The sequence below is a fragment of the Osmia bicornis genome, chromosome 5 (assembly GCF_907164935.1).
Source record: "Osmia bicornis bicornis chromosome 5, iOsmBic2.1, whole genome shotgun sequence".
NCBI lineage: Eukaryota > Metazoa > Arthropoda > Insecta > Hymenoptera > Megachilidae > Osmia > Osmia bicornis.
The window spans coordinates 7555740-7579273 of record NC_060220.1 but is presented as its reverse complement, the minus strand read 5'-3'; the positions used below and the strand labels follow the sequence as shown (position 1 = coordinate 7579273).

The window sequence follows — 23534 nt, the reverse complement described above, 5'->3', positions numbered from 1 at the left end:
TTGTCTGTTTTGAATGGTTTCACGTTCTTATAATTTTAGGGTGGGTCACTAACGTAGCCACCTCCATGTGGTGTGACCTGGTAATTGATATCGTTTTCTAAAGATAACTTTTAGAAAGCGATATCAAGCTAAGAGCTACAATAAAAAGATTTATATATTTTTTAATTGGGAAACAATAGCTTAAATTCAGAAAAGTATTTTCGGGATTGCAATATTACCATATAGAACGTATAACTATAGTAATTTTATAGTTTCTGAAAAAGGAACTTGTATGATTTTTGACTAATTACAAATGACTAATTACCTCCTTCTTTTCGAAATCGGTTAAAAATAAAATAAAAAGAAAATCACAAAATATGGAATTTGGAAAGAACGAAGTTGTTTGATACGCAATGGTAGAGAGAAATCAACCCTAGCGAAGATATTTCTTCTGAGGTGGCGCTTAAATCAGTTTCTGTTCGGCCTAATTTTCGATGAAACGTTGACTGTTTTACCGACGCGGAATTCAAAGTTCGGCCTCGACGCTTTTCCACTTCGTTTGGGAGTATCGCCAATCAGGGCGAAGATGCGCAAAGAACGAAAACTAGTCTTTTCGCAGTTATGGACTCTGGTGAATTGCGGTATAGTTATTTCGTTAAATAAACACCAGAATTATAAGAATTACTAGGGAACTTTTATATAGACTTATAAGAAAGGTTGGTCAGACATTAGTCTTGTGATCCTACAGCTGAGAGAGGTGCGAATGTGCGACAAGTAGAATTTTAATTTTATGTAACTGCAATATTAATTAAAATATACGATTTTTAAGGGACGACAGCAAAAATGGTGGACCGTGCGCATATTAAAGAAATAATACCGGCTCTGCCCGATGAAAAAATCGGTAAGGATTTTAAGATTATCATTTAAATTTGATAATTTGACATTGCCCCTCCCAATAATGTTTATGTGATTTACAAAAACAATATAAGCTTTGTAATATTATATATATTATATACTAATTTAATATATTATTAAATAAATATATTTTTCCTATTTTTCTCTGTATCATTTATAAAAATAATGGATTTTATATTCTGTATATCAATCTTTGCATATTGTAATACAGAATACTTTTGATATCTTGATGTATATATATTTAATATTCATTTCTGAATATATTTAATATTAGTAGAAGCACCTGGTGTTGACTGAGCATCTCATTTTTATATCTTTAAACTCTTGCTTTCTATAAATATTGATAATAAGTAATTCTTTTATTTATCATATTTTTATTATCTTGTCAACTATTTTGATTTAAGATATTATAAAAAAACGTCCGAAAACGTTTTAAAAAAATTTCTATGAAGACATTTTTTGCAGAGAATTCACATTATAATGTCGATGCAAAGATTTTACCCAATGATCTTTTTTGTTTTTAATGATAATAAGATATTTAAATGTTACATAGTCTATCATCATCCAAAAACAAATAATGAAAATTTCATGAAAATCAAACTAGTGATTTATGAGATCATTAGATGACACAGTATACATAGGCGTGATTAGAATTTTTGTCTGGGATAGTTCTAGTTACGCCAATTATAGTTCATTTTTTCTGTTATATTACTGTTATATTCTGTTAAGTATTATTGCTTACAATAAATTGTTTCATGTTTTAGATATGCTGGCAGCTACAAGCATTCTTCAACAACAAGCTGCTGATATTAGAAATCAAAGAATCAATTGGCAATCATATTTACAGTAAGGATTTTATAAATAATTATTTATATAGATAAAAAGTAAATATTATGTTATATTATTTCATTTTTTTTATAGGTCTCAAATGATATCAAAGGAAGATTATGATTTCATAGTTTCTTTTGATACAAGCGATGGTAATGCTCGAGAAGCGAAGCTCAAAGAGAATGCACATCAGGCTGCTAAAACTTTCCTTAATTTACTTGGTCATGTTTCAAAAGATCAAACTATACAATACATTCTTACAATGATCGATGATATGCTTCAGGTATATAAAATAGAGTAATTTATACTTTACTGTTATGGAATGATTCTAAATATTAATATGTTAAATATCAGGAAGACCGTAGCCGCGTAGAGATCTTCAGGGAACATTCAAGTCGCAAACGCGAATCAGTATGGGGTCCTTTTTTAAATCTGTTGAACAGACAAGATGGATTCATAATGAATATGACTTCTCGAATCATTGCCAAACTTGCTTGTTGGAGTCATGATTTAATGGAAAAAACTGATCTTCAATTCTACTTAACATGGCTTAAAGATCAGTTGAAGCTCAGTGTAAGTATTTTAAACATATATTTATGTATTAATATAATTTAAAAATTAAGAAAAATTTTATCACCACTACATTCTTCATCATGTTATTAACAAGGAATTATGTGCTTTTTATTTGTTGCTTAGCTTTACATAGTATAGTTATGTGTGTGCACAATATGGGTGATGGTTCTCATTATTGTGTATAAGATGTATTAGACATGTTATATAACATTCAACATATTCCATTAAATAATATCGAACGTGAACTTGTAAAAGCATATAAATAACCAAGTACAAAATAAAAATATAGGCATACCGTAACACACGCAATACTAAATACTACAGATAATGCTTTCTGCAAGATAAAGGGTAGTTAACAAAACCTTAAATCCTGATAATTTAAATGTATAAACAAATTGACACGGGATTCTAGTTTGAGGCCCTTCAGGATACAAACTTGCATGCAGGGATAGAACAAAACATCATTACGGACAAGGAGGCGAATGAACTACGTGAACTACAAAATCCGGTTGGTTCTATAATAGCTAATTATTAACATAGAGAAACACCATAAAACTACAATTTTCAGTCTATCTTTATGTGTAAAATTTAAATGTGTAATACTTAATCACAATAATGTTAAGTACAAATGCAAATGAAAATAATGAATCTGTAATATATAAGTAATCATTCTTTATTGCACTTTTCAGTATTAATTGGAAATGAAATATGTGCACACACATAATTTTGAATATTTTATCCCACTATTTGGTTATTATTCTAGTTTCAAAGCATTATATATATTCTTTCCTGTTTATTCAGAACAACGACTACATTCAGTCCGTCGCGCGTTGTTTACAAATGATGCTTCGCATAGACGAATATCGTTTCGCATTTGTATCAGTCGATGGAATCTCCACTTTGCTGGCTGTTTTGACAGGCAGGGTAAACTTTCAAGTGCAATACCAACTAATATTTTGTATATGGGTACTTACATTCAATCCATTACTTGCAGAGAAAATGAACAAGTATGTATTGTGCATATTATAGAATTGTAAAATGTAACAAAACGTTGCTGTAATATTAATTTTTAATTTTAGATTTAACGTTATACCCATCTTAGCAGATATACTTAGCGATTCTGTTAAGGAAAAAGTAACACGTATTATTTTAGCAGTATTTAGGGTAAGTTGCACAGTTTATTGCATTTTTATTATGTGTACTGATTTTGAATACTTTTTTAGAATCTTATTGAAAAAGTGGAGGATGGACAAGTTGCAAAAGAGCACTGCATTGCTATGGTACAATGTAAGGTATTGAAGCAACTTTCTATCCTTGGACAGCGTAAATTCGACGACGAAGATATCACTGACGATATTGAATTTCTGAACGATAAATTGCAAGCGTCCGTTCAAGATTTAAGTTCCTTTGACGAGTATTCGACCGAGGTGAAATCGGGACGCCTCGAATGGTCTCCTGTTCACAAATCCGGTAAATTTTGGCGAGAGAATGCTAATCGACTCAACGAGAAGAATTACGAACTGCTGCGTATTTTGGTACATTTGTTGGAAACTAGTAAGGATCCTCTGGTTCTCAGCGTAGCCAGTTTTGATATTGGAGAATACGTCAGACATTATCCACGTGGTAAACAGTACGTTTAACAAAATATTTCTATTTTGCATTTGCAAAATTCACTGTTCGTTAAATTTATTTTTAAGCATATTATTTATTATAGTATAATTGAACAACTTGGTGGTAAACAACGGGTAATGCAACTTTTGGGACACGAAGATCCTAATGTGAGATATGAAGCACTTCTTGCAGTTCAAAAACTGATGGTGCATAATTGGTACGTAAATTAACATTATTTATTTACATTGGAGTAATTAAGATTTTTTTCTGAGGTAATATATAATGATACGAAGTACTTGATATTAAATTTCCAGGGAATACTTAGGAAAGCAATTGGAAAAAGAACAAACTGGAACGTCAGGTTCTTCAGGAAACAAACCTGGCACGCAAGTTCCAGCAAAAGCTTAAACGAACGCGTAAGTTTTCTAATCATAAATTTTGCTTGAAACATGTACATTTTGTCTTCTTCTCATATTTCCTTCAGATAGCTTATTTTCATTGTATTAAAAATCAATATAAAAACATGTTTTTGACATTAAAATTACATTCCTTCGAATTCCAAAATAGTTATATGTGAATATATAAATAATTCATTGAGTTTGGAATTCCGTGAAATTATAACAAAATGTATATAACTGATGTTAGTGTTGTACTAACTGTTGTATAGTAACAGTTAGTTAAATAAACAGTGTATTTGTAGAATAATGTTGTTGGGTTTGTAAGTAAAAAATTTAATGGAATGTTGGAAAAAAAATAAAGTATTATTATTATTATACAATAGTTAGAAGAAAGTACAAAGCTATGTACACTCCAATAATCTTCATTTCTCTACGAATGACAATTTCACGTTAATATTACAAGATGTTAATTGCGTTACGAGATATCGAAATATATATGGTATTTCAACATCTCTCACGGACTCGTCGTCGCCGCAGAGACGACATCTCGTTTTGTCGTTTAATCCTGGCGTAGTTACAGACATTTCCGTTATAGGACCCAATAGCGTCCCACATTTTTGACATACCAATGTCTGAAATATTATTATTAATTATTTACCAATTAAAAAACCCAAATTTTCCGCTTTAAGCTTACCGTAGTTTTATCTGAACAGTGGAACAGACGATCTTGAAGTAAAAATGCACAACCATGAGATATTAACGAATCACGTTCCATCTCTCCGAATCGAACACCGCCACCTCTTCGTCTACCCTTTATCGGTTGTCTCGTTAAAACATCGACGGGACCGGTACTTCTAACCTGCCATTTATCTGATACCATGTGTCTTAATCGCTGATAATGTACTACTCCAAAGAAAATATCGGCAGTCAATTCTCTTCCATCTATCCCCGAGTACAATCTTTCCGTTCCATAATAATTATAACCGCCGCGTTCCAATAATTTTCCAAAGTACTCTACTGCTGTTTCATCCTCGTTAAACCTAAAGGATGTTGCATCGTGTACTAATCCATGTATAGCTGCTGATTTTCCAGCCATTATTTCGATCATCATGGCTATTAATTTAAATACAAGATTATTATAATTTCACTGCATTTGAATGAGAACGAATCTTCCGAATGAATTTTAATTTTACCTATTGTCATACGGCTTGGGAAACCGTGAGGATTAAATATGATATCGGGAATCAGACCAGTTTCGGTGAATGGTAAATCCTCCGCTGGCCACTTTTGCGAACAGATACCTTTCTGCCCTGCTCTTGAAGCAAATTTATCTCCAACGCTTGGATTCCGCTAAAAAATAGGATATTTTTTAAAGGACTGTTCTTCTGTATGTTGATTTACAAAATATTAGGTGTAAAAATTAAAGTGTCTAATCTTTTTTTTTAATTGAAGATTTGTTCTCATTTTACTTTTCAAATCCACAAAATATTCAATTTTGGGAATATTATTTTAGGGATACTACAGACACTGAATTAATTGATACACCTAATAAAAATTAATATTTTACTAACTGGAATACGAAAAGTGATACAAGCTCTACGTGGAATGTGACTATGCAATGTTCCACAGAGTTTTACATTATCGACGTGAGCATCTTCTTTCCCATGATATTTACCAGTGACGTATGTCGATTTATCTGCATCGTAATAACTATGTACAGAATAGATTTTATGTAGATTAAAATCAAATAAATTAGGGATGTTCATCTAATTTACAAACAGCTTACCAATAATAAACATCGTTTTCCTTGATAATTGTACCCGGTACAGGAAGACCATCGGTATCTAATTTTTCTGCGAGTTCGGGTTTATCAGGATTTCGTGCAAAATAACTTCTTTGATCTTTTAAATCTACGAATTCCGATTTATAAATCATTCCGTGTGCAAAACCCCTGTCATATGCTGCTTTATTTATAATCATTGCGTCTTCCATATCATATCCCTTTAAACATAAATAATATATTTAAATTTAAAATAGCTGTACTATAACACCTAATATATTACTTACCGTGTACGAAATAACAGCAACTATCGCATTAGTACCCATAGCAAAATCGTCAAGATCAATTTTATCGTAATGTACAGGTCGAAAGAATGGTGTTGCAGGTGTTTGAAGTCTGTATAATTTAGTTTCGGATTGCAATTGCCACGTATGACACGGGGTACCCATTGTTTGTTTACCCATCTACAAACCCAATAAAATTGCATATCGGAAAAATTCATAATCGACAAAAAGTAGAAAAAAATCTTACCTGACACTGATACATATTTCGCGGACTTTGATTGTAATCTGGCATTGGAATTAGACTTGCTAAATTACTTAAGAACGCTGTTTTTGATAATTCTTGATGCGTCGTTAGCTATAACAAATGAAACTATAATAAATAACAAGAAACAATTTAAAAGAAAAATACGTAAATAATAAAATAGTTTATTACTCCTTTATAAGCTTCCTCGGGCGTGACACAAATTTCTAAATAAATTTGCTCAAACGTTCCTATATATTCAATTTTTTTACAAGCTAAATTCATTACTGGCCTCATCATACGAGCTGCGTTCGTGAACAAATATAATCCTGGATATTGAGCCGGTACATTTTTCTTTGGCACGAGTGCTATTTCCATCGTGTGCGGAACCTATGTACAAATTAAAAAAATAGTGAAAATGTAAATTATACTTCCTCGAAAAAAAAATTACCTCCTCTCCTTTTATTTTGAGTAATCGTAATTTATCAGTCACTCTGCTAATTATACTGTCATCTATTAATCCAATCAATTTCCCGTCTAACATCACGACGTATGAATTTTGCCAATTGTCTACAATGGATAATGGAATCATTCCAAGGTCCATTAGTATGATAGGTACATTGGCCTTTAGTTTTGGATCTGGATGTTTTGTAATAATGCAGTTCATTGTTAAATGATTCAAAAGACCACACGGAGCACCATCAGGTGTGTGCACAGGACAAATGAAACCTATAATAGTAATTAATAATTGTATCCTCTTGAATATTATTTAATAAAAATTAAGAATTTTTCTATAATAAAATAATTACCCCATGCGTCAGGCAATAGTTGTCTAGCTTCCGTAGTTCTCATTTCTTGAAAGAAGGAACCCCTGTGTATAGCTCGAAAGTGACTCATGTAACGCATCCTATTAATATTTTCAGCAACAATTGTAAGACCCGTATTTTGCATCAGCCCTAAACCTGTCGACGATCTTAAATTTCCAGTGGATAAAAAGTTTTCCATTTGCGAATCAAGGAAATTTCCATGTTTCATCACATTCAACATTTCCTCTACATCAACAAATAAGTTGTATTTAAAACTCTGTTAATTTATGGCTATGCATTAGCTTCTAAAATACTTACGCACGTTTAGAGCGTATCTGTTACCAGCGCTCCTTGCACGTTTTAAAATATTTGTTTTTAAAATATTCAACCAGTTGTATAATTTCTCTTTCAATACTTGCAAATATAAATGACCACCAAGTAAACATTCCTGCATCATCACAGCATCAGCTCCTTCAACGGCACACTTATTATTTGCAAGAACGAACAACTTTTTTGTCATAAATACGAGTAAGTAAAATTTATCCAATGGATCGTTCAGATGAATCGCTATACAATGCCTACAAATATTATCTATTAATAACACAAATTAATGGGTGTTAATCAACTTATTTAGCGAACTTACTTAATAATAAAGTCACAAACATCTACATCGGTGGCATCTTGAGGAAGTTCGAAAAATTTTATTCTAAACATTCTTCCTATGTAAGATTTGCAGTCTTCGTGACTGTGTAAATCTTGTTCGTGTATGGCACGTAACATATTTGAGATACAACTTTTGTACCAAATATCATCTTCACGTCCAGCTACCAATGCGTTATAAATAAAGATATCCGAAGCATCGATTAAACACTTTAACATTAAAATGAGCGGAACGTAATATAAAATTTTCCTATGCGTAAACATTAATTTTGCCGAACCATCAGTTACATAGTGCAAAGTATTGTTCTGTAACATATATAGTTAATTAATCATATTGAATTTATCACAACTACAACTTATTTTATTATACGTACAACTGCAGTATTATCATCACGCACGCATCTTAAAAGTAAGCCAAGATCGCTAAATTGTACGCCACGAGCTTTCCAACCTGATCTCTTAATAGCTATAGGATAATTCCTTCTTGTCATTAATAACATTCTTATAAGTCTCTCCAGTCCTTTGATTATAAAATATCCACCCCATTCTTGTTCGTGTTCTCCATGTGCAACCAGTTCTTTTGGACTCATTTTATGCAAGTGACATCTATTGGACTATAATCAAATGTAAATTAAATACATATAAATCATCAAATTTATATAATAATATTGTATACCTTAACCATAATTGGAACCTCTCCTAAATCTCTTTCAAGAGTCTCTTGCACTTTACCATTGATGCTCCAACCCACTTTAACTGTTATCTTCCCTTTGTAAGTACATCGCCTCTGACGACATTCTGTAGGGTAAATTTTATGATTCTTTACCCCAATTGTACCAGAAGGAACAACAGGCTGATGGATGGATACGTCGTCAAGCCATAAAGCTACTTTATCTTCGTTTGGAAGATGAATATAAACAAATGGATTATCTTGGACAGCCTCGGAAAGACCATCTTCTAGCATATAGTTAAAGGAATCTATATGCGGAACACCTAAGCTTTGTAATAACTAAAATATAAAAAACTTTAATGTTTTTGAGAGTAAATGACAATTAGTTTTTAAGAAACTTTTACTTACAGGATTTTGTTTATTGGGTGGTTTACCGAAATGTTTCGATGAATTTGTTAATTTCGGCTCGATTAACATTTTTATATTTTCACAATAAATGAAAGGAAATATTTTAAATATAATTTAAATACCATGCAACGTTAACGTATTTGCGCTAACCCATGCACCGGACACCACCGCACACGTGGTTACTACTGTCCACCAATCACAAGAAGTCCCATGAGAATAACGCAATCTGATTGATTGCGCCCCACCTCAACTCACACATGCTTTCGGTCGTGACGTATGATTGATCGAAGCGATCAGTCTACTAATTGAGCTCGTGTAGATCAGTGCAAACCGAACTGCGCAAGTGTAAACAACTTTCAAACTTTATTCAACGACAATTACAAGGTGTATTTGTTAACATTTCATTAAACTTTTGCCGAAACATGAGCATATCTGGCAAAATTCTTTACGACAAGGTCCGAAATTTACATTCGGATCTTTCAAGTGTTATAACACCAGAAATATTAGAAAAAACTTGCAATGAACCTGTGGTTCAACCGTTTTTGAAATGGTTCTGTGGAAATGTGAATTCCTTCAATATTATTTCAAACGAGGATATTCAAATGTAAGATATTTTTAATATTAGGATTAATTCGATATGTTTCAAATTTGAAATTAAGTTTTATTTTGTTGATTTAAGAGAAATAAAATTTGTATAATTTACATTTTAGAAAAAACAAGCTACAAGGGACAAATGAATGGTTGGAAGGTACCGAATTAGATAATGCATTGGAAGAAGCTACTAGAAGTTGTCCTGATTTATTAAAAATTATTTCATTTGATAATGTGGATATAGATGGCCAATTTTCAGAACTTGAAATAGCCAAAAATGCATATGAGGAGGATGAAAATTATATTAACACCTTACAAAATGGAATTGAAAATTTAAAGTAATTTTATTCTTACACTGTTTTGAATAAAATTTGACTTATACACTTTTGCTTGTGCACCAAAGATATATGAATAAAATATCATTGCAGAAAGTTAGAGAGTAAGTTAGATGAAGATTTGGAAAATGAAGAAGCAATTTTGAGCAGAGAATACATTAAAACAGACAAAGCGTATATGGAATGTTCTGCAATTGTGAAGGAATTTGATGAAAGCAATCGTAAATTTTCTAAAGAAATTAAATGTTTGTTAAACATATATGCAGATGCTGCTGAAAATGTAACTTTCATTGATCTTTTAAAATTTATTCTAATATTACTGGTTAATATTAATAAGTGTTTTGGTATTATCATTGACCAACAACCAATTAGCAAATCTTTTGTAATTATTAACTCAGGTGTGCTATAATTAAGAAAAAACTGAAAGTAGAGTTTACTGCTCATAATCTTTAGTTATAATTAAGTTCTAAATTGATGAAGCTTATCTATTTCATTTTTGACTTGCAAGTAATATGTTAATGTTATATTTGCAGAAAGGTGCACCATTACTGTGGACCCAAATGCCATTGGAACTTTTTATTAGTAAAATAGAATTATATAATCATTATTTAGATGTTTACATAGAACAGCAGTTTAAAAATATACACAAAGAAGAACAGAAGACTGACTCCAATTATGTTTCTCTAATGTATAATAGCAAAGAAAAATATATAGATAACGAGAAGTTGCAAGAACTGTCGCTATGCAACAAAACGTAATTTAAGTCTCTGTAGTCGTTATTATTATATTTATTAATTTAATAGAATAATTTATACTTTATTTTATAGCTTAACCAACGCAAAAATAAAATTAATTCTAGCTAAAGTACAGGAAGACTCCTATATAGCAATGTTAAACCATGTACAAAATATTTACAATTCAGGGAACTTGAAAATACCAAGACAATCTGAATTGAGGTATGTAATAACTGTTTAAATATAAATTATTTCTGTAAATATATTACATAAACATTAAATTTTATAATTAGAACAGAAATTTCTAAGTTAACTAGAAAAAGAGATCTCTTAGAAGAAAATGTCTCCCTGTTGCAAGAACATCAATTGACAGAAATTGTCCAACAATTTGCAGAGCTAGAAATAACTAAAATATTGAAAGAAAATGCTGATACAAAGCTAGAAGAAACGAAACTTTCTTTAGAAAGACTTAAAAACTTGCGATATCTTGCAAGGGAACATGGTCATGCCTACACAGATTTATTATGCATCTTAATGGAAATGCAGTTTCATCGTCTGAAAAATGTTTCTGAATTCGTAGCCGATGTCTACCATTATTTGAAAATGGAATACTTACTGTCTTCTGCAAGATGTGTTAGTATTAAAAATAAACTTCACAAATTATATTTCATAATTAACATTTATTTTTCTATACATAGGAAAGTATGCAGCAGGAACAAACCAAGTATTTTTGTCTTGTGAATTCTTCTTCAAAAGAACATAATTCTTTCAATCAGTTCTTCATTTCTATGATATTTAATGGTGATAATACGTGTTCATTAAATTCAGCATTAGATAAATACAACGAAATCATGGATGAAAATAAAAACAAGAAACAATTAATACTAAAAGCACATTTCAATTCTATAATTCATAAATTGGAAGTATGGTAAGTGTTACCTTATTTAGCAATAAAATTATATTATAATGGGTGTTATATTAAATCATTACAATTTAGGGAAAATGAAGTACTTCTACAGTACATGGATGAAATTCATAAAGGATGTACATTCTCGTTTGAACCAATTTCTTATGAATTAGAAACTTGTTATGGTGAAACATCTAATAATTTACAAAAGATACAAGCTGATGTAAGAAAAATAAGAAATCAAATGAAGGAACGAGTGGTAAAGTGACAGATCCATTTAACATATATATGTTTATAAAGTAGCTTTTTATGTAATTGAAATTTTCTGTTACAGAAAGCTGATGTAAGCTTTGAACGAGAAAAGAATATTCTTTGGCAACGATTTTTAGTTGATTCTGAAACATTGAAAAGGATACACAAAAAAATGAAAGAAACAGCTAATAAATCCTGTTTTGCACAAGTTTGAGAATTAGTGAAAATAGATGTAGTTTGAAATTGATTAATTGAATAATAATATTAATATTAGGTTGTAACATAAATTCATTCTGTTAAATTTGCAAGTAGGTCAGGTATGTACTCTTTTAATTTTTTCCATGCACCATGTTTTTGATAACTGATAATTTCACTCCCCCCCCCCGTGCGCCCTGTCCACTTTTGAAGTGAATCTCGCATATAATGAAACACCTTGTATAAAATCCTAACTGACTCATCGACTTAGAGATATTAATTTTTGTTTGAGAATATCTGAACAATTAAATCGGGAAAAAGTTACCTTCAAACCTCTGGACTTAGAGGTTGAAATTTTTTTAAAACGGCACCCATTAAAAACGGAGTTTTAGAAATCTGACCCCCCAAGGGGGTGAAAAAAGGGGTTGAAATTTTTTATTTTTTCGGAAAAGGTTAGATCTAAAAGCATGAAATTTGGTAAAAATACTTTTTGTTGAAATCTATTATACATATGTAAGACGAAATTTCGATTTATGTTTTTTAAAGGGGTGGAAATAGAGGTAGTAGGTGATCTAGAGAGTACTTGTTTATCAGAAGTCGCACGTATCAGAAACTTAATTTCGTAATATTCAGACAATGAATCTTTCTGAGAAAATAAAGATTTGTTAAGGAAAAGGAAAAATAAGTAAAGAAAAGTTAATTAATTAATTAAGAAGGCCTCTAAGAAGACCACGCAAAGCACGGTTAATCGACTAGTATACGATATTATATACGTTTGTAATATTATTTCGTTTTATTTTAAAAAATATTTATTTATTAACAATGGATTATTATTAAAAAATTTCTATATACGTACTACTTCTATGTTTAAAAACAGAGCATAGATGTATTATCTTCAAGAAAAAATAACATTTTCGTATGGGAATTCCCAGAAATTATTTTTCTTTGAACAATGTATCTTAATTAGAATGATTTGAATTATGCAACAGTTTTCTGTATTGTTGCATCGTTGAATGTGACACACATCATGTTACCAAGGTTAACTTTATGCAAATAAAATTAGGTGAATGCCAGTTTTTTTATAAGAAATGTAGAGCAACGATTATAATGTTTTCAATATATTTTATGAAATTCAGTAAATCGTTAAATTTGATTTTTTATAAACATGTAACTGATAAAATTTCTTATTTCTTGTATTGTAATTATTAAAATTATTTTTTCCTTACTATATAAATATTTACATATTTCTTAATAAGTGCTTCGCAGCAACCCAAATGGAACTAATAATATGTATGACATATTAAATATTTTTTGTTTGAAACTTTAAATTAAAGATCGTCTGATCATAGGAAGCCAGTGGTGCAGGTAGGATATTCTTTTAGCCGTGATTCATAAAACAGGAAATCCAGTGATGACGAGTTGAAATTTATGCAGATAAACAACCAGAGTTTACAGCAATGGTATTTCAGCGGCTTGTTATTCCCATAACGGTAAAAACGTGACAGGTACAACAGAAGGATAGTAGTCGGAAGGAAGGGAAACCTGTACTCCTCGCTTGCTTTCTTGAGACCATGATTGGTAGTGTTCGTTAGTATTCGTCTAACTGTTGCATCGGTTAGTTTGGTTACTTTGGTTTCTTCCATAATATATTTTTAAGAAGTTTTCAAAGGGACAGCGCAAATCGTGGTCGTATGCGACCAGCGCTACATCCTTGAAGGCATTAAGGGAGGTAGGTCCATCGATGTCTGAATCATCTTTCACAACTATTTTTTGAGATGACGTGAGCTTCTCTTATTGATCTTCGCGGATAAAAAAGTGGCAAACGATTTTGTAAGAGAACAAACAATATCAAAGATAGCCGAATATTAAATTTCCTTCGTTGATTACTTATTACAGGTGGTTAACATTTCTCAGATTGTGAAAATCGGTACGAATCTGTAAATCGGGTTTCGGGGACTTGTATAGAATGTGTATAAACTGGTATAAACTTCTGCTGTACTACTTTCTAATTAATAAGTAGATTCCGCTGACTAAACTATTTGAAAAAATAAAATTAGAAAAATGTACGGTAAATTCATGTAATAAATGAAAATTTTAAAAGTTAATATTTTCCGAAATAATCACTAATAGAAATAAAATAATACTTTTTATTTATTAAATTTTGAAGTTGTATATTTTTAAAATTATTATAACTATGTAAATAATTTTTTTGAATAGTTAAGTATTTTGTGCCTTTTTTTTTATTATAAATTCAATCTTAAAATGTATATCATATTACTTAAATAATTATCATTAAATTAATTAATTATTACTGTACTATATTTAATCTTCAAATATTATGAAAATAACAAAATGATTATTTTATAAATTATGTAAAATTTGTTTGTTAAATACATACGTAATTTATAATGTAAAATAATGTGTATAAATTATAGAATGTACAAATATGTTCACCATTATGTTATTTGTTACTTTTTAAATTATTTGTTTTATAAGTTATATAATAACAATCTAACAATTGTTAGTGTCCGATTGATTTGAAAGATTATTTTTAATATCAGTACAATGTGTTTTCAAATTTTTTTTCCTCATCTATTATACACATGGCTATAGATATCAATGATTCATGTTTCTAGATTTAATACATAATTACTCAAAGAAAAACCAGTTTGACAATTTGAAATACTGATGATTATCAAATTATGCAACATGATATTGCTCATATTTATATTATAGAGATATAATTTTTTAACTTGGTCTATTGTTATGTATTGTTATATTATGTTTTATTATATGTTATACTATATAAGTTCACTATAAAATTTTGATAACAATACGAGTACAATTACAATTTTATTTAATTAAAAATAATTCTAATTCATATGAATTTTACAGAAGTTACAAAAATGGATTGGCAATGGTTCCACATTTTTCTCAATTACCTAATTGTAACTACAGTTGCAGAATCGTAAGTATATTTATATTTTACTCATTTTATTAATTTAGTACCAATTTAGATAATTTTAATTTAATATGCGAATGTTTTAAAAGGTATTACAGTATAATAGCTCCAAAAGTGATCAGACCTGATTCAGAATATCATGTAGCAGTGAGTACCACTGGTGTATCTACAACATCAACAATATACATTGAAATAAATGGAGTACTTGATAATGGAGAAGTATTCAATGTGTCTCAAGTTACAAACATACAGCCATATTCTACAAGAATCTTACAATTTGAAGTAAGTCCCCTGAAATTTTTAAACTCTTTCCTTAAATAATCATAAATCTTCTTAAAAATTTTAGATTGGGGATATTATACCTGGTAAATACCTAGTATCTGCGCGTGGCCTCTCAGGAATAGAATTTTCAAATTCAAAACCCATTGAATATATACATAAAAGTCACTCTGTATTTATTCAAACCGACAGAGCAATTTATAAACCAGGGAATAAAGTTATGTTCAGATGTATTTTATTGAATTCTAGACTGAGACCTTCGTTAGATAGATTATCAGATATTTATATTATGGTAAATATAACTTAGGTAAATATTATATTGTAAATTAAAGGAATAATGAAATATATGGCAATCTTAGGATGGGAAAGGAAATAGAATCAAGCAGTGGTTTCATCCACCCTTAACACATGGAATTTTCAATGGAGAAATTGAATTGTCAGAGTCACCAGTTTTAGGTGTTTGGAAAATTATCTCTAATATTGGCGATCAAACTTTTGAAAAGGAATTTGAAGTTGCTGAGTATGTTCTTCCAAATTTTGAAGTGACCATTAATGCTCCTAAACATGTTACATTCAAAGAATCGAAGATTACGGCAACAGTTTACGCTAAGTAAGTTAATTATAGTAATTAGGTAAATCTGTTTTACTTGTTGTTTATAATTTACCTTTTGCTTCGTGATCGTAACAAAATGCATAATTTACTATTTCCCATAAAAGGTTTGACAAAAATTATTTATTTCAAAGTGCAAATCATTTAGGTATACTTATGGTAAACCAGTGAAAGGAGAAGCTACAGTTACGGCGTATCCAGATATTTTCTCTGGTGTCATTCAACCAATATTTCAGCAGCCTGTGCGAAAAGTGCTTCCCATTGACGGCAAAGTAGTAGTCGATTTTGATATTCATTCTGAACTTAAGTATGACTAATTTAATAATAAGTCGTTAAAAAAGATAAAAACTCAGTTTTATTATATTTCCTTTTTTTACAGATTAACCGATGAGTTTGAAAGACCAGTTATGATTGATGTTACAGTGGAAGAATCTTTAACTGGTAGAACACAGAATACCTCCATGCAAATAACGCTACACAACCGTAAATACAAAATGGACTTAATAAAAACGTCGGAATACTATAAACCGGGTTTAAAATATACAGCATATGTGCGTATACAAAATAGTTTTTTGGATCGCGAAATTTATTTCAACGAGACTGTTTTCTTTTTTTTTAGATGAAATTGACGTATCACGATGGAACTCCAGTACGAGACGACACGAATCCTGTTGTAATAATGTATGGATATAATTATAATCAATCTACATACACTAATATCACTCGTATGTTGGATAAAAATGGAATGATACAGTTGGATTTCTATCCATCAAAAACTAAGGATAATATTTCCCTTTCTTTAAATATTGAGGTAAAAAACATCATAAGAAATTTTTAATATAAAAATTTCAAATTCTTGCGCTAATAAAGAAAATTTTTACAAACAGGCACAATACTTAAATCTTCACGAATGGTTCCCTTCTACAAATCAAGCTATGTCTTTAAGTAACGAGTACATACAAGCTGTATTGAAAACTGAAAAGCCCACAGTATGTGTTAGCTTTAGACTATTTTATACGTACAAAAATCAGCATTAATTATGTCTTTTTTTATTTTACAAGGTCAATCGAGAGGTTGAAATTGAAGTAAATTCTACAAGTCCATTGAAATATATCAGTTACGAGATATTTGGACGTGGTGATATATTGGATGCTGGTTCTATTTATGTACAAAATAAATACACAACATCTTTTTCGTAAATATTTCGTATATTATAATCATGAAGTAATTTATTTGTTATTCATTTGTAGAAATGAAAATGTATTTTTAGGTTTGTAGCAACATATGTCATGGCTCCTACTGCACATGTAATTGTGTATTACATAGGAAATGATGGAGAAATTATTGCGGATGCTTTGGATGTAGAACTTGAAGATGTACTTCAGAATTTTGTATGTTTATTCATATTTCACCTGAGCATAGATAAATATTATACTAGTGTGAATTGAAATTTTTGAACATTTTATGATTAAGAACTCAGGGTGGTTGACGTATTTAACATAGCGGAAGAAAACTGTTAGGCTAACCAGATAAAATGTTTTGCTGGTACTAATTCCCACTAGTATGGCATCTGGAGATTGAATTTCGATATTAACATTATATTCTCTATTTAAGGTTGATATCAAGGTTGCGCCTGAAGAAGTTGCACCAGGGGAAAACGTGAATTTGATCATCACTTCAAAACCAAATTCATACATTGGATTATTGGGTGTGGATCAAAGATCTATTTTACTGAAGTCTGGCAATGATATTTCATATGTACGCAATTTATAAATATTTTTTTATTAATCAGAGACTTGTTTCACCTATAAATAATTATGAAATATTAATGATTTATTTTACAGGAACAAATATACAGAGAGTTAAAGTCGTATGATTTGGTACAGGATTCACCTTATGCAGATTCAGTTTTTAATAGATTTTTATGGAGCCCTGGTTCAGCTACCGCAAACGACGTTTTTAGGGTAAATAAGTTATACTTTTTACTTTGACGCCATTGGTGTAATTAAATAGGGCTCAGGGTGGCCCCTTCCGTCCTTTGGGGGTAAAAATGTAGGTTGGCCCCCTCATCATTCTAAAATTCTAAAATTCTGTGGAGCACTCTTCTGCTGCACTCTAATTATCCTAATGCTCGACACTACAAAATTTACTTACGTATTATTTTTATTTTTTATTAGGAAAGTGGTGCTATCATTATGACAAATGGATATGTTCATGAAAACTTTCCAATTCGTAAGTTAACTTAAATACTTTTATATATTTATCACTAGAAATAACTTACTCATCCCATATACATGATCTCATAACATGCTAGTCAACATTATTCAGTTTATTCGTAATGTAGCATGAGAGGTTTATTCTTGAGTTTAGTACCATAATATAATACTATCATTTCTTTAGCTAATACCAGGTATTTATTATTAACATTGCTTATGTCTGTATAGTATACTACAGATCTGATTTAGAGTTGCCCGCCTTTCCAACCGCTATTGGAAGTTCAAGTTCAATTGCATTGCCATCAGAGAAGATGAAAATACGCAAGAATTTCCCTGAAACTTGGCTTTGGCAAACGCTTGATGCTGGGTAATGCCATTGAAAATTTTTATCTGCTGAAAACACTTTATTTTTATTATTAAAACAAACATTTGTTAATTTGTTATTTGTTACATAAGTATAATGTTACTTATATACTTTACTGTTATAAATTGTTAACATTTATTAAGGTAAATATTGTAATTAACAAATGACTCGATGTTGCTTTATGGTGTGGATTTATCGTAACTAATTTTTCTTTTTTTCTCACTGCATTCACCTCTCATTAACCATATGTAAAATATATCATCTTTATTGCATCTTTTAAGGCAGTGGTGGGCAGATCAAATGCCCGATGAAAAGCTCCCGAGCACCAACGTGCATGGTAAGATGTGGTAAATAACAAATTTTCAAATTGAAAAATTGTCTGCCCATCGGTGGACTTCACTTGCCCTTACGGGCGCAATTGCCCATCACTGTTTCAAGATATAAATTAGATTTATCTTGGTACAAGTTTTACATTATTCTCTTTGTTGAGCTGATATAATACAACATGTAGACTTCGATTACAGGATTACCAGGAATATTGGAAGGTAGAATAACAGGCTCTCCTCACGGGGCATCTACACTTCGACCAGATCTTGGTCCACCTGTTACGCATAAACTAGCAACACGACCACCATTGGCAGGTCCTTATGCCTTCTCTCGTATTCCACCTCCTGTTTGGAACAAGCCCCGTGTATTCCTAATGCATGACATCTTAAACACCTGGCTTTTTACAAACTTCTCTTCAGGGTATTTATCTCATATACTTTCATTTTACAAAGCTTTACACACACGCTTTATATACATACTTTGAGATATATATATATATATATTTATGCAACATCGCTTTATTTTGTACAGATTACTTCTATGTATTAGCTGTACCAATTAATTCAGTGCCTTCGTACTATTTTAAATTTGAATATTTTCCTGCGCTTCTGTGAATTTGAAAAGTGGCACGAAAATATAATTGGGTAGTTGGAGTTACTATGACTTTTCAAAAATAAATCTTCAATTAAAGAATGAAAAGGCACCGAATTTATTTCTACATCTAATATATTAAAACTCTGGGATATTCTGGGTATTCGTGTACGCCTGGCACATAGTCATTATTCAAACATAACATGTTATCGTTAATCTTTAAATTGCATCATATTTTATATTGTGTTACTTAAATTATTAATTTGTTCCATATTGCACACAAAATGTTGTTTCATTTTAATCAGGTAACTAAGTATCTACAAAGCAAATTTCGTTATGAAAACTCTTATCGCATAAATAATGTTTTAATTATGTTAGTAACAAATTTGTAGGTTTAACATAATTTTACATTAACTTTAAATAAGCAGACTGAAAAACAAAAGATAAACGTGTAAATTCAAATTAGGTACGACGGAAGAAATGAATTGAAAAGGAATGTACCTGATTCAATCACATCGTGGGTGCTAACTGCATTTTCTGTAAACGATGTTCATGGACTGGGTCTCATCCAAGAACCACGAAAGGTAATTATGAAATTATTAGATAGTTCATTCGAATCAATATAGAATAGAAAGAATAAGAAAAAGAAAAAAGTGTATCTCTTTATAGTTGAAGGTTTTTAGACCATTTTTCATCAGTATGGATCTTCCTTATTCTGTGATCCGAGGAGAAATTGTTGCAATACAAATTGTGGTATTTAATTATATGAACAAAGATGTAGTAGCTGAGGTATTGCTAACGAACGAAGGTCAATTTGATTTCGCAGAAATGTCCAACGAAGTTCATGACGTACCAAGTAAGATCTAAGCAGTAGAATTTATAATCCAAACCGTGTTATAAAATTATTATAATAAACAATGAAATGATTTCAGAATTAGAATTATATCGTAAGAAAAAAATTAATGTGAAAGCTAATTCTGGCAGCACAGTATCTTTTATGATTATTCCACGAGAGCTAGGATATATTGTAATTAAAACAACTGCGAATAGTGTCTTAGCTGGTGACAGCGTTGAACGTAAATTGCTCGTTAAGGTAACGTTTTTTATAAATATTTGTTACCTATTATCAATAAAAAATAAAGCATACTATTTTTCTTTTGTGAACACGTGTACAGGCTGAAGGAGAAACACAATACATAAATAAAGCTACTTTCTTAGATCTTAGAAGTACAAGCAGTATGTCTACTAATTTGACAGTAGACATACCTAAAAATGCTGTACCAGGTTCGGAACATGTTGAAATTTCTGCAGTAGGTAATGTTTCTTCCACCATGTAATTTTATTAATTAAAATAACTAAATTATTTGTACAACAATTAATTAAACTACATTTTTTATCAGGTGATATTTTGGGCCCTAGTATTCTAAATCTGGCAAACTTGATCAAGTTGCCGTCTGGTTGCGGCGAACAAAATATGTTAAATTTTGTTCCAAATATAATGATATTAAATTATCTTAAAGTAAGTAATCATATGATACGTACAAAATAATATACAGATAATTACAGAAAATTTATTTACAGAGTACAAATCAATTGACGCAAGCAGTACAAGGGAAAGCTTTGAGATACATGGAAATAGGCTATCAAAGAGAGTTAACGTACAGGCACGATGATGGATCATTCAGTGCGTTTGGCATGTCAGATAGCAATGGAAGCACCTGGTATGCTTCGTACAAATATTTATATAGTTACATTTATAAATAACGTTGTATTTTTTTTTATGGTACATTTATTTTGTATTAGGCTTACCGCTTTTGTAGCGAAAGCTTTTAAGCAGGCTGCTGAGTACATTCCAGTTGAGGACAGAATAATAGATGAAGCTTTGCAATGGCTATCAAATAATCAGGCTCCAAATGGAAGCTTTCCTGAAGTGGGAAGAGTTAGTCATAGAGACATGCAAGGCGGAGCTGCGAAAGGTCTTGCGTTAACAGCATTTACTCTCATTGCTTTTCTTGAAAACACAGTAAGTTTGTTAAATTGAATAAAACAATACTTAATTACAACGTTGAAAAAAAAAATTATTTTCTTATTGTAGGATTCTGCTGGAAAATACAGAAATACGATAATGAAAGGAATTGAGTATATTCTTCGTAACATAAATGAATTAGATGATGTATATGCTTTAAGCATATGCACATACGTTATAAATTTAGCAAAACATCCATACGAGAATGCAGCATTTAATTTGTTAGAATCTAAAGCTATGACAAAAGATGATCTTAAGTGGTGGAGTAAACCCATACCGAATAATGACAAAAATCCATGGTATTCCTTACCACGACCTGTAGACATTGAAATGACATCCTACGCTTTGATAACTTATATAAGGCGTAATCTAATCACTGATTCTGTACCTGTAATGAAATGGCTTGTAAGACAAAGAAATGCTGAAGGTGGTTTCGCATCTACACAGGTAAATATTAAATAAATTAAAGTTAATTCAATGTAATAAACATATTCGTTACCGATACATTTTCAGGACACTGTAATTGGGATACAAGCTTTGGCAATGTTAGGTGAACAATTAGCAACAAAAAATAATACTATTTCAGTTACGTTCACCTATGAAGGAGGTGGACAGAGTCATATGAATATAAATCCTGATAATTCCATGATACTTCAGAAGCAAATAGTAGGTTCAAAATATATCCAACGCTCTGAGATATTAGAAAATATATCTAATATTCAATTGTTTAGCTTCCAAGGAAAACGCGACTGGTTAATATAACAGCTACTGGAAGTGGATTCGCCTTAGTTCAAGTTTCATTCCAGTACAACTTGAACGTAACTGGAGCATGGCCTCTGTTTACATTAGACCCTCAAGTGGACAAAAACTCCAATGCTAATCATTTGCAGCTTTCTATTTGTTCTGGGTAGGTCATATTATAATCTCAGTTAATTAAATAGTTATTTCATAGAATATCACGTTATATATTTTTCTAGATTTGTGCCAACTAAAGAAGCAAATGAAAGTAACATGGTTGTAATGGAAGTTAATTTACCGTCTGGTTTTACCGTGGACAGAGATTCGCTGCCTAGTTTAGAAGTATCACAAAACGTGAAACGGGTTGAAACTAAAAATGGAGATACAGTAGTGATATTATATTTTGATGAGGTATGTAAAATATTATATATTACTGTTATAAAGATTAAGATTACTTATTACATAATATGTTGTAGATGAATAGATACGAATATTGTCCTACGGTATCTGCATTTAGAACACACAAAGTGGCAAAACAAAAGCCTGTACCAGTTTCCATATATGACTATTATGATTCATGTAAGTTAATTAAGTATTCAACCTTTCATGTAAAAGAATATATGTTCCTTTAATGGCTGGGTATATTTTTTAATCTATTTAGCAAGAAGAGCAAGAGTATTTTACGAACCACGAAAGGCTACACTTTGTGATATTTGCGAGGAAGAAGATTGCGAAGACTTGTGTGTTTCGCAACCTGGTAAACAAAAAGATTCACAATCCGGTGCTTCGTATTTATGTACATGTATATACTTACAGTCATTACTCGCGCTCTTTTACATTACATACTTGGAGTATTTGTAATTATAGATTTTGATCAATTCTATATGGCGTTCTTATAAAGTTTTGTATAAACAGCAGTTTATCACCAAAGTATTTAAGTACTTATGTATATTGCATATGGAAATCGAGCACATCTAATATTTAAATCTATTTAAGTGAATACTATTTAAGCTTTAAATGAACTAATTCAGAGCCATGCAAAATTGATAATTATATACAATTTATTAATTTCTACTTTCAAATATACCTGAAGTTAAGTTAAATATATTATACTTTAATAGATTAAGCATTCACCCATGTTTGTTGTATACTGATATCTTTTATGTTATAATAAATACACCTTATTGTTATTCGTTTGAGGTCGGTAACAGACCCCTTCTGGCGCAGAGAGAGCCACCTTCGACTCATCTTTGA

General features: G+C 30.7%; 4 protein-coding genes across 9 annotated transcripts; 3 read left to right on the top strand and 1 right to left on the bottom strand.

The window, feature by feature from the left end:
* Positions 1-707: 707 nt before the first annotated feature.
* On the top strand, positions 708-4686 carry LOC114875050 (V-type proton ATPase subunit H). 2 transcript variants are annotated; one of them, XM_029184929.2, is made up of 10 exons: positions 708-880; positions 1659-1740; positions 1816-2005; positions 2077-2295; positions 2708-2803; positions 3097-3302; positions 3375-3459; positions 3519-3925; positions 4010-4123; positions 4221-4686. In XM_029184929.2, the coding sequence occupies exons 1-10, from the start codon at positions 823-825 to the stop codon at positions 4312-4314; spliced, it is 1551 nt and encodes a 516-aa protein (XP_029040762.1). In that variant the 5' UTR covers positions 708-822; the 3' UTR covers positions 4315-4686. The 2 variants fall into 2 exon arrangements, with proteins under 2 accessions (XP_029040762.1, XP_029040771.1); XM_029184938.2 differs by lacking the exon at positions 2708-2803.
* On the bottom strand, positions 4647-9338 carry LOC114875026 (DNA-directed RNA polymerase I subunit RPA2). The gene is made up of 15 exons (XM_029184888.2): positions 9154-9338; positions 8752-9084; positions 8450-8689; positions 8059-8381; positions 7734-7993; positions 7419-7661; positions 7061-7338; positions 6802-6999; positions 6616-6723; positions 6372-6548; positions 6091-6305; positions 5876-6014; positions 5498-5654; positions 4999-5417; positions 4647-4936 (listed from the first exon to the last, which is right to left on the bottom strand). Exons 1-15 carry the CDS (start codon positions 9220-9222, stop codon positions 4727-4729), a joined length of 3369 nt encoding a protein of 1122 aa, XP_029040721.2. The 5' UTR covers positions 9223-9338; the 3' UTR covers positions 4647-4726.
* A 108-nt stretch (positions 9339-9446) lies between these two features.
* On the top strand, positions 9447-13302 carry LOC114875035 (HAUS augmin-like complex subunit 3). 3 transcript variants are annotated; one of them, XR_003789195.2, is made up of 10 exons: positions 9447-9757; positions 9864-10082; positions 10173-10359; positions 10613-10833; positions 10907-11035; positions 11107-11446; positions 11512-11741; positions 11811-11979; positions 12055-12289; positions 12714-13302. XR_003789195.2 is itself a non-coding variant. In XM_029184900.2 (9 exons), the coding sequence occupies exons 1-9, from the start codon at positions 9576-9578 to the stop codon at positions 12184-12186; spliced, it is 1809 nt and encodes a 602-aa protein (XP_029040733.2). In that variant the 5' UTR covers positions 9447-9575; the 3' UTR covers positions 12187-13302. The 3 variants fall into 3 exon arrangements, 1 of the variants encoding a protein (XP_029040733.2); XR_003789194.2 differs by having other exon boundaries at positions 12055-12619; XM_029184900.2 differs by having other exon boundaries at positions 12055-13302.
* A 186-nt stretch (positions 13303-13488) lies between these two features.
* LOC114875015 (CD109 antigen-like) lies at positions 13489-23470 on the top strand. Of its 3 annotated transcripts, none has more exons than XM_029184859.2 (28): positions 13489-13896; positions 15063-15135; positions 15219-15411; positions 15476-15700; positions 15768-16018; positions 16167-16325; positions 16398-16569; positions 16638-16829; positions 16906-17007; positions 17080-17213; positions 17289-17409; positions 17633-17776; positions 17863-17982; positions 18196-18250; positions 19123-19345; positions 19983-20100; positions 20186-20372; positions 20449-20609; positions 20692-20830; positions 20917-21035; positions 21098-21237; positions 21320-21539; positions 21612-21989; positions 22056-22208; positions 22274-22449; positions 22520-22691; positions 22757-22859; positions 22942-23470. In XM_029184859.2, exons 2-28 carry the CDS (start codon positions 15074-15076, stop codon positions 23139-23141), a joined length of 4419 nt encoding a protein of 1472 aa, XP_029040692.2. In that variant the 5' UTR covers positions 13489-13896; positions 15063-15073; the 3' UTR covers positions 23142-23470. The 3 variants fall into 3 exon arrangements, with proteins under 3 accessions (XP_029040692.2, XP_029040711.2, XP_029040700.2); XM_029184878.2 differs by lacking the exon at positions 19123-19345 and adding an exon at positions 18463-18601 and having other exon boundaries at positions 13493-13896; XM_029184867.2 differs by lacking the exon at positions 13489-13896 and adding an exon at positions 14126-14147.
* Positions 23471-23534: the final 64 nt, after the last annotated feature.

What these genes read in the sequence shown, in the direction of transcription:
- LOC114875015 (XM_029184859.2), top strand. Translation starts at nt 15,074, where the DNA reads ATGGATTGGCAATGGTTCCACATTTTTCTCAATTACCTAATTGTAACT. An exon ending in TGAAAACTGAAAAGCCCACA is followed by an intron (nt 17,008 to 17,079) that starts GTATGTGTTAGC and finishes TTATTTTACAAG; the next exon opens with GTCAATCGAGAGGTTGAAAT. An exon ending in ATATGACTATTATGATTCAT is followed by an intron (nt 22,860 to 22,941) that starts GTAAGTTAATTA and finishes TAATCTATTTAG; the next exon opens with CAAGAAGAGCAAGAGTATTT.
- LOC114875035 (XM_029184900.2), top strand. Translation starts at nt 9,576, where the DNA reads ATGAGCATATCTGGCAAAATTCTTTACGACAAGGTCCGAAATTTACAT. An exon ending in ATGCAGATGCTGCTGAAAAT is followed by an intron (nt 10,360 to 10,612) that starts GTAACTTTCATT and finishes TTATATTTGCAG; the next exon opens with AAAGGTGCACCATTACTGTG. An exon ending in CCAAGACAATCTGAATTGAG is followed by an intron (nt 11,036 to 11,106) that starts GTATGTAATAAC and finishes TTTTATAATTAG; the next exon opens with AACAGAAATTTCTAAGTTAA.
- LOC114875026 (XM_029184888.2), bottom strand. Translation starts at nt 9,222, where the DNA reads ATGTTAATCGAGCCGAAATTAACAAATTCATCGAAACATTTCGGTAAA. An exon ending in GTTTGTGACTTTATTATTAA is followed by an intron (nt 7,994 to 8,058) that starts GTAAGTTCGCTA and finishes TAATATTTGTAG; the next exon opens with GCATTGTATAGCGATTCATC. An exon ending in ACTGTTCAGATAAAACTACG is followed by an intron (nt 4,937 to 4,998) that starts GTAAGCTTAAAG and finishes ATAATATTTCAG; the next exon opens with ACATTGGTATGTCAAAAATG.
- LOC114875050 (XM_029184929.2), top strand. Translation starts at nt 823, where the DNA reads ATGGTGGACCGTGCGCATATTAAAGAAATAATACCGGCTCTGCCCGAT. An exon ending in TGATCGATGATATGCTTCAG is followed by an intron (nt 2,006 to 2,076) that starts GTATATAAAATA and finishes GTTAAATATCAG; the next exon opens with GAAGACCGTAGCCGCGTAGA. An exon ending in CATTATCCACGTGGTAAACA is followed by an intron (nt 3,926 to 4,009) that starts GTACGTTTAACA and finishes TATTTATTATAG; the next exon opens with TATAATTGAACAACTTGGTG.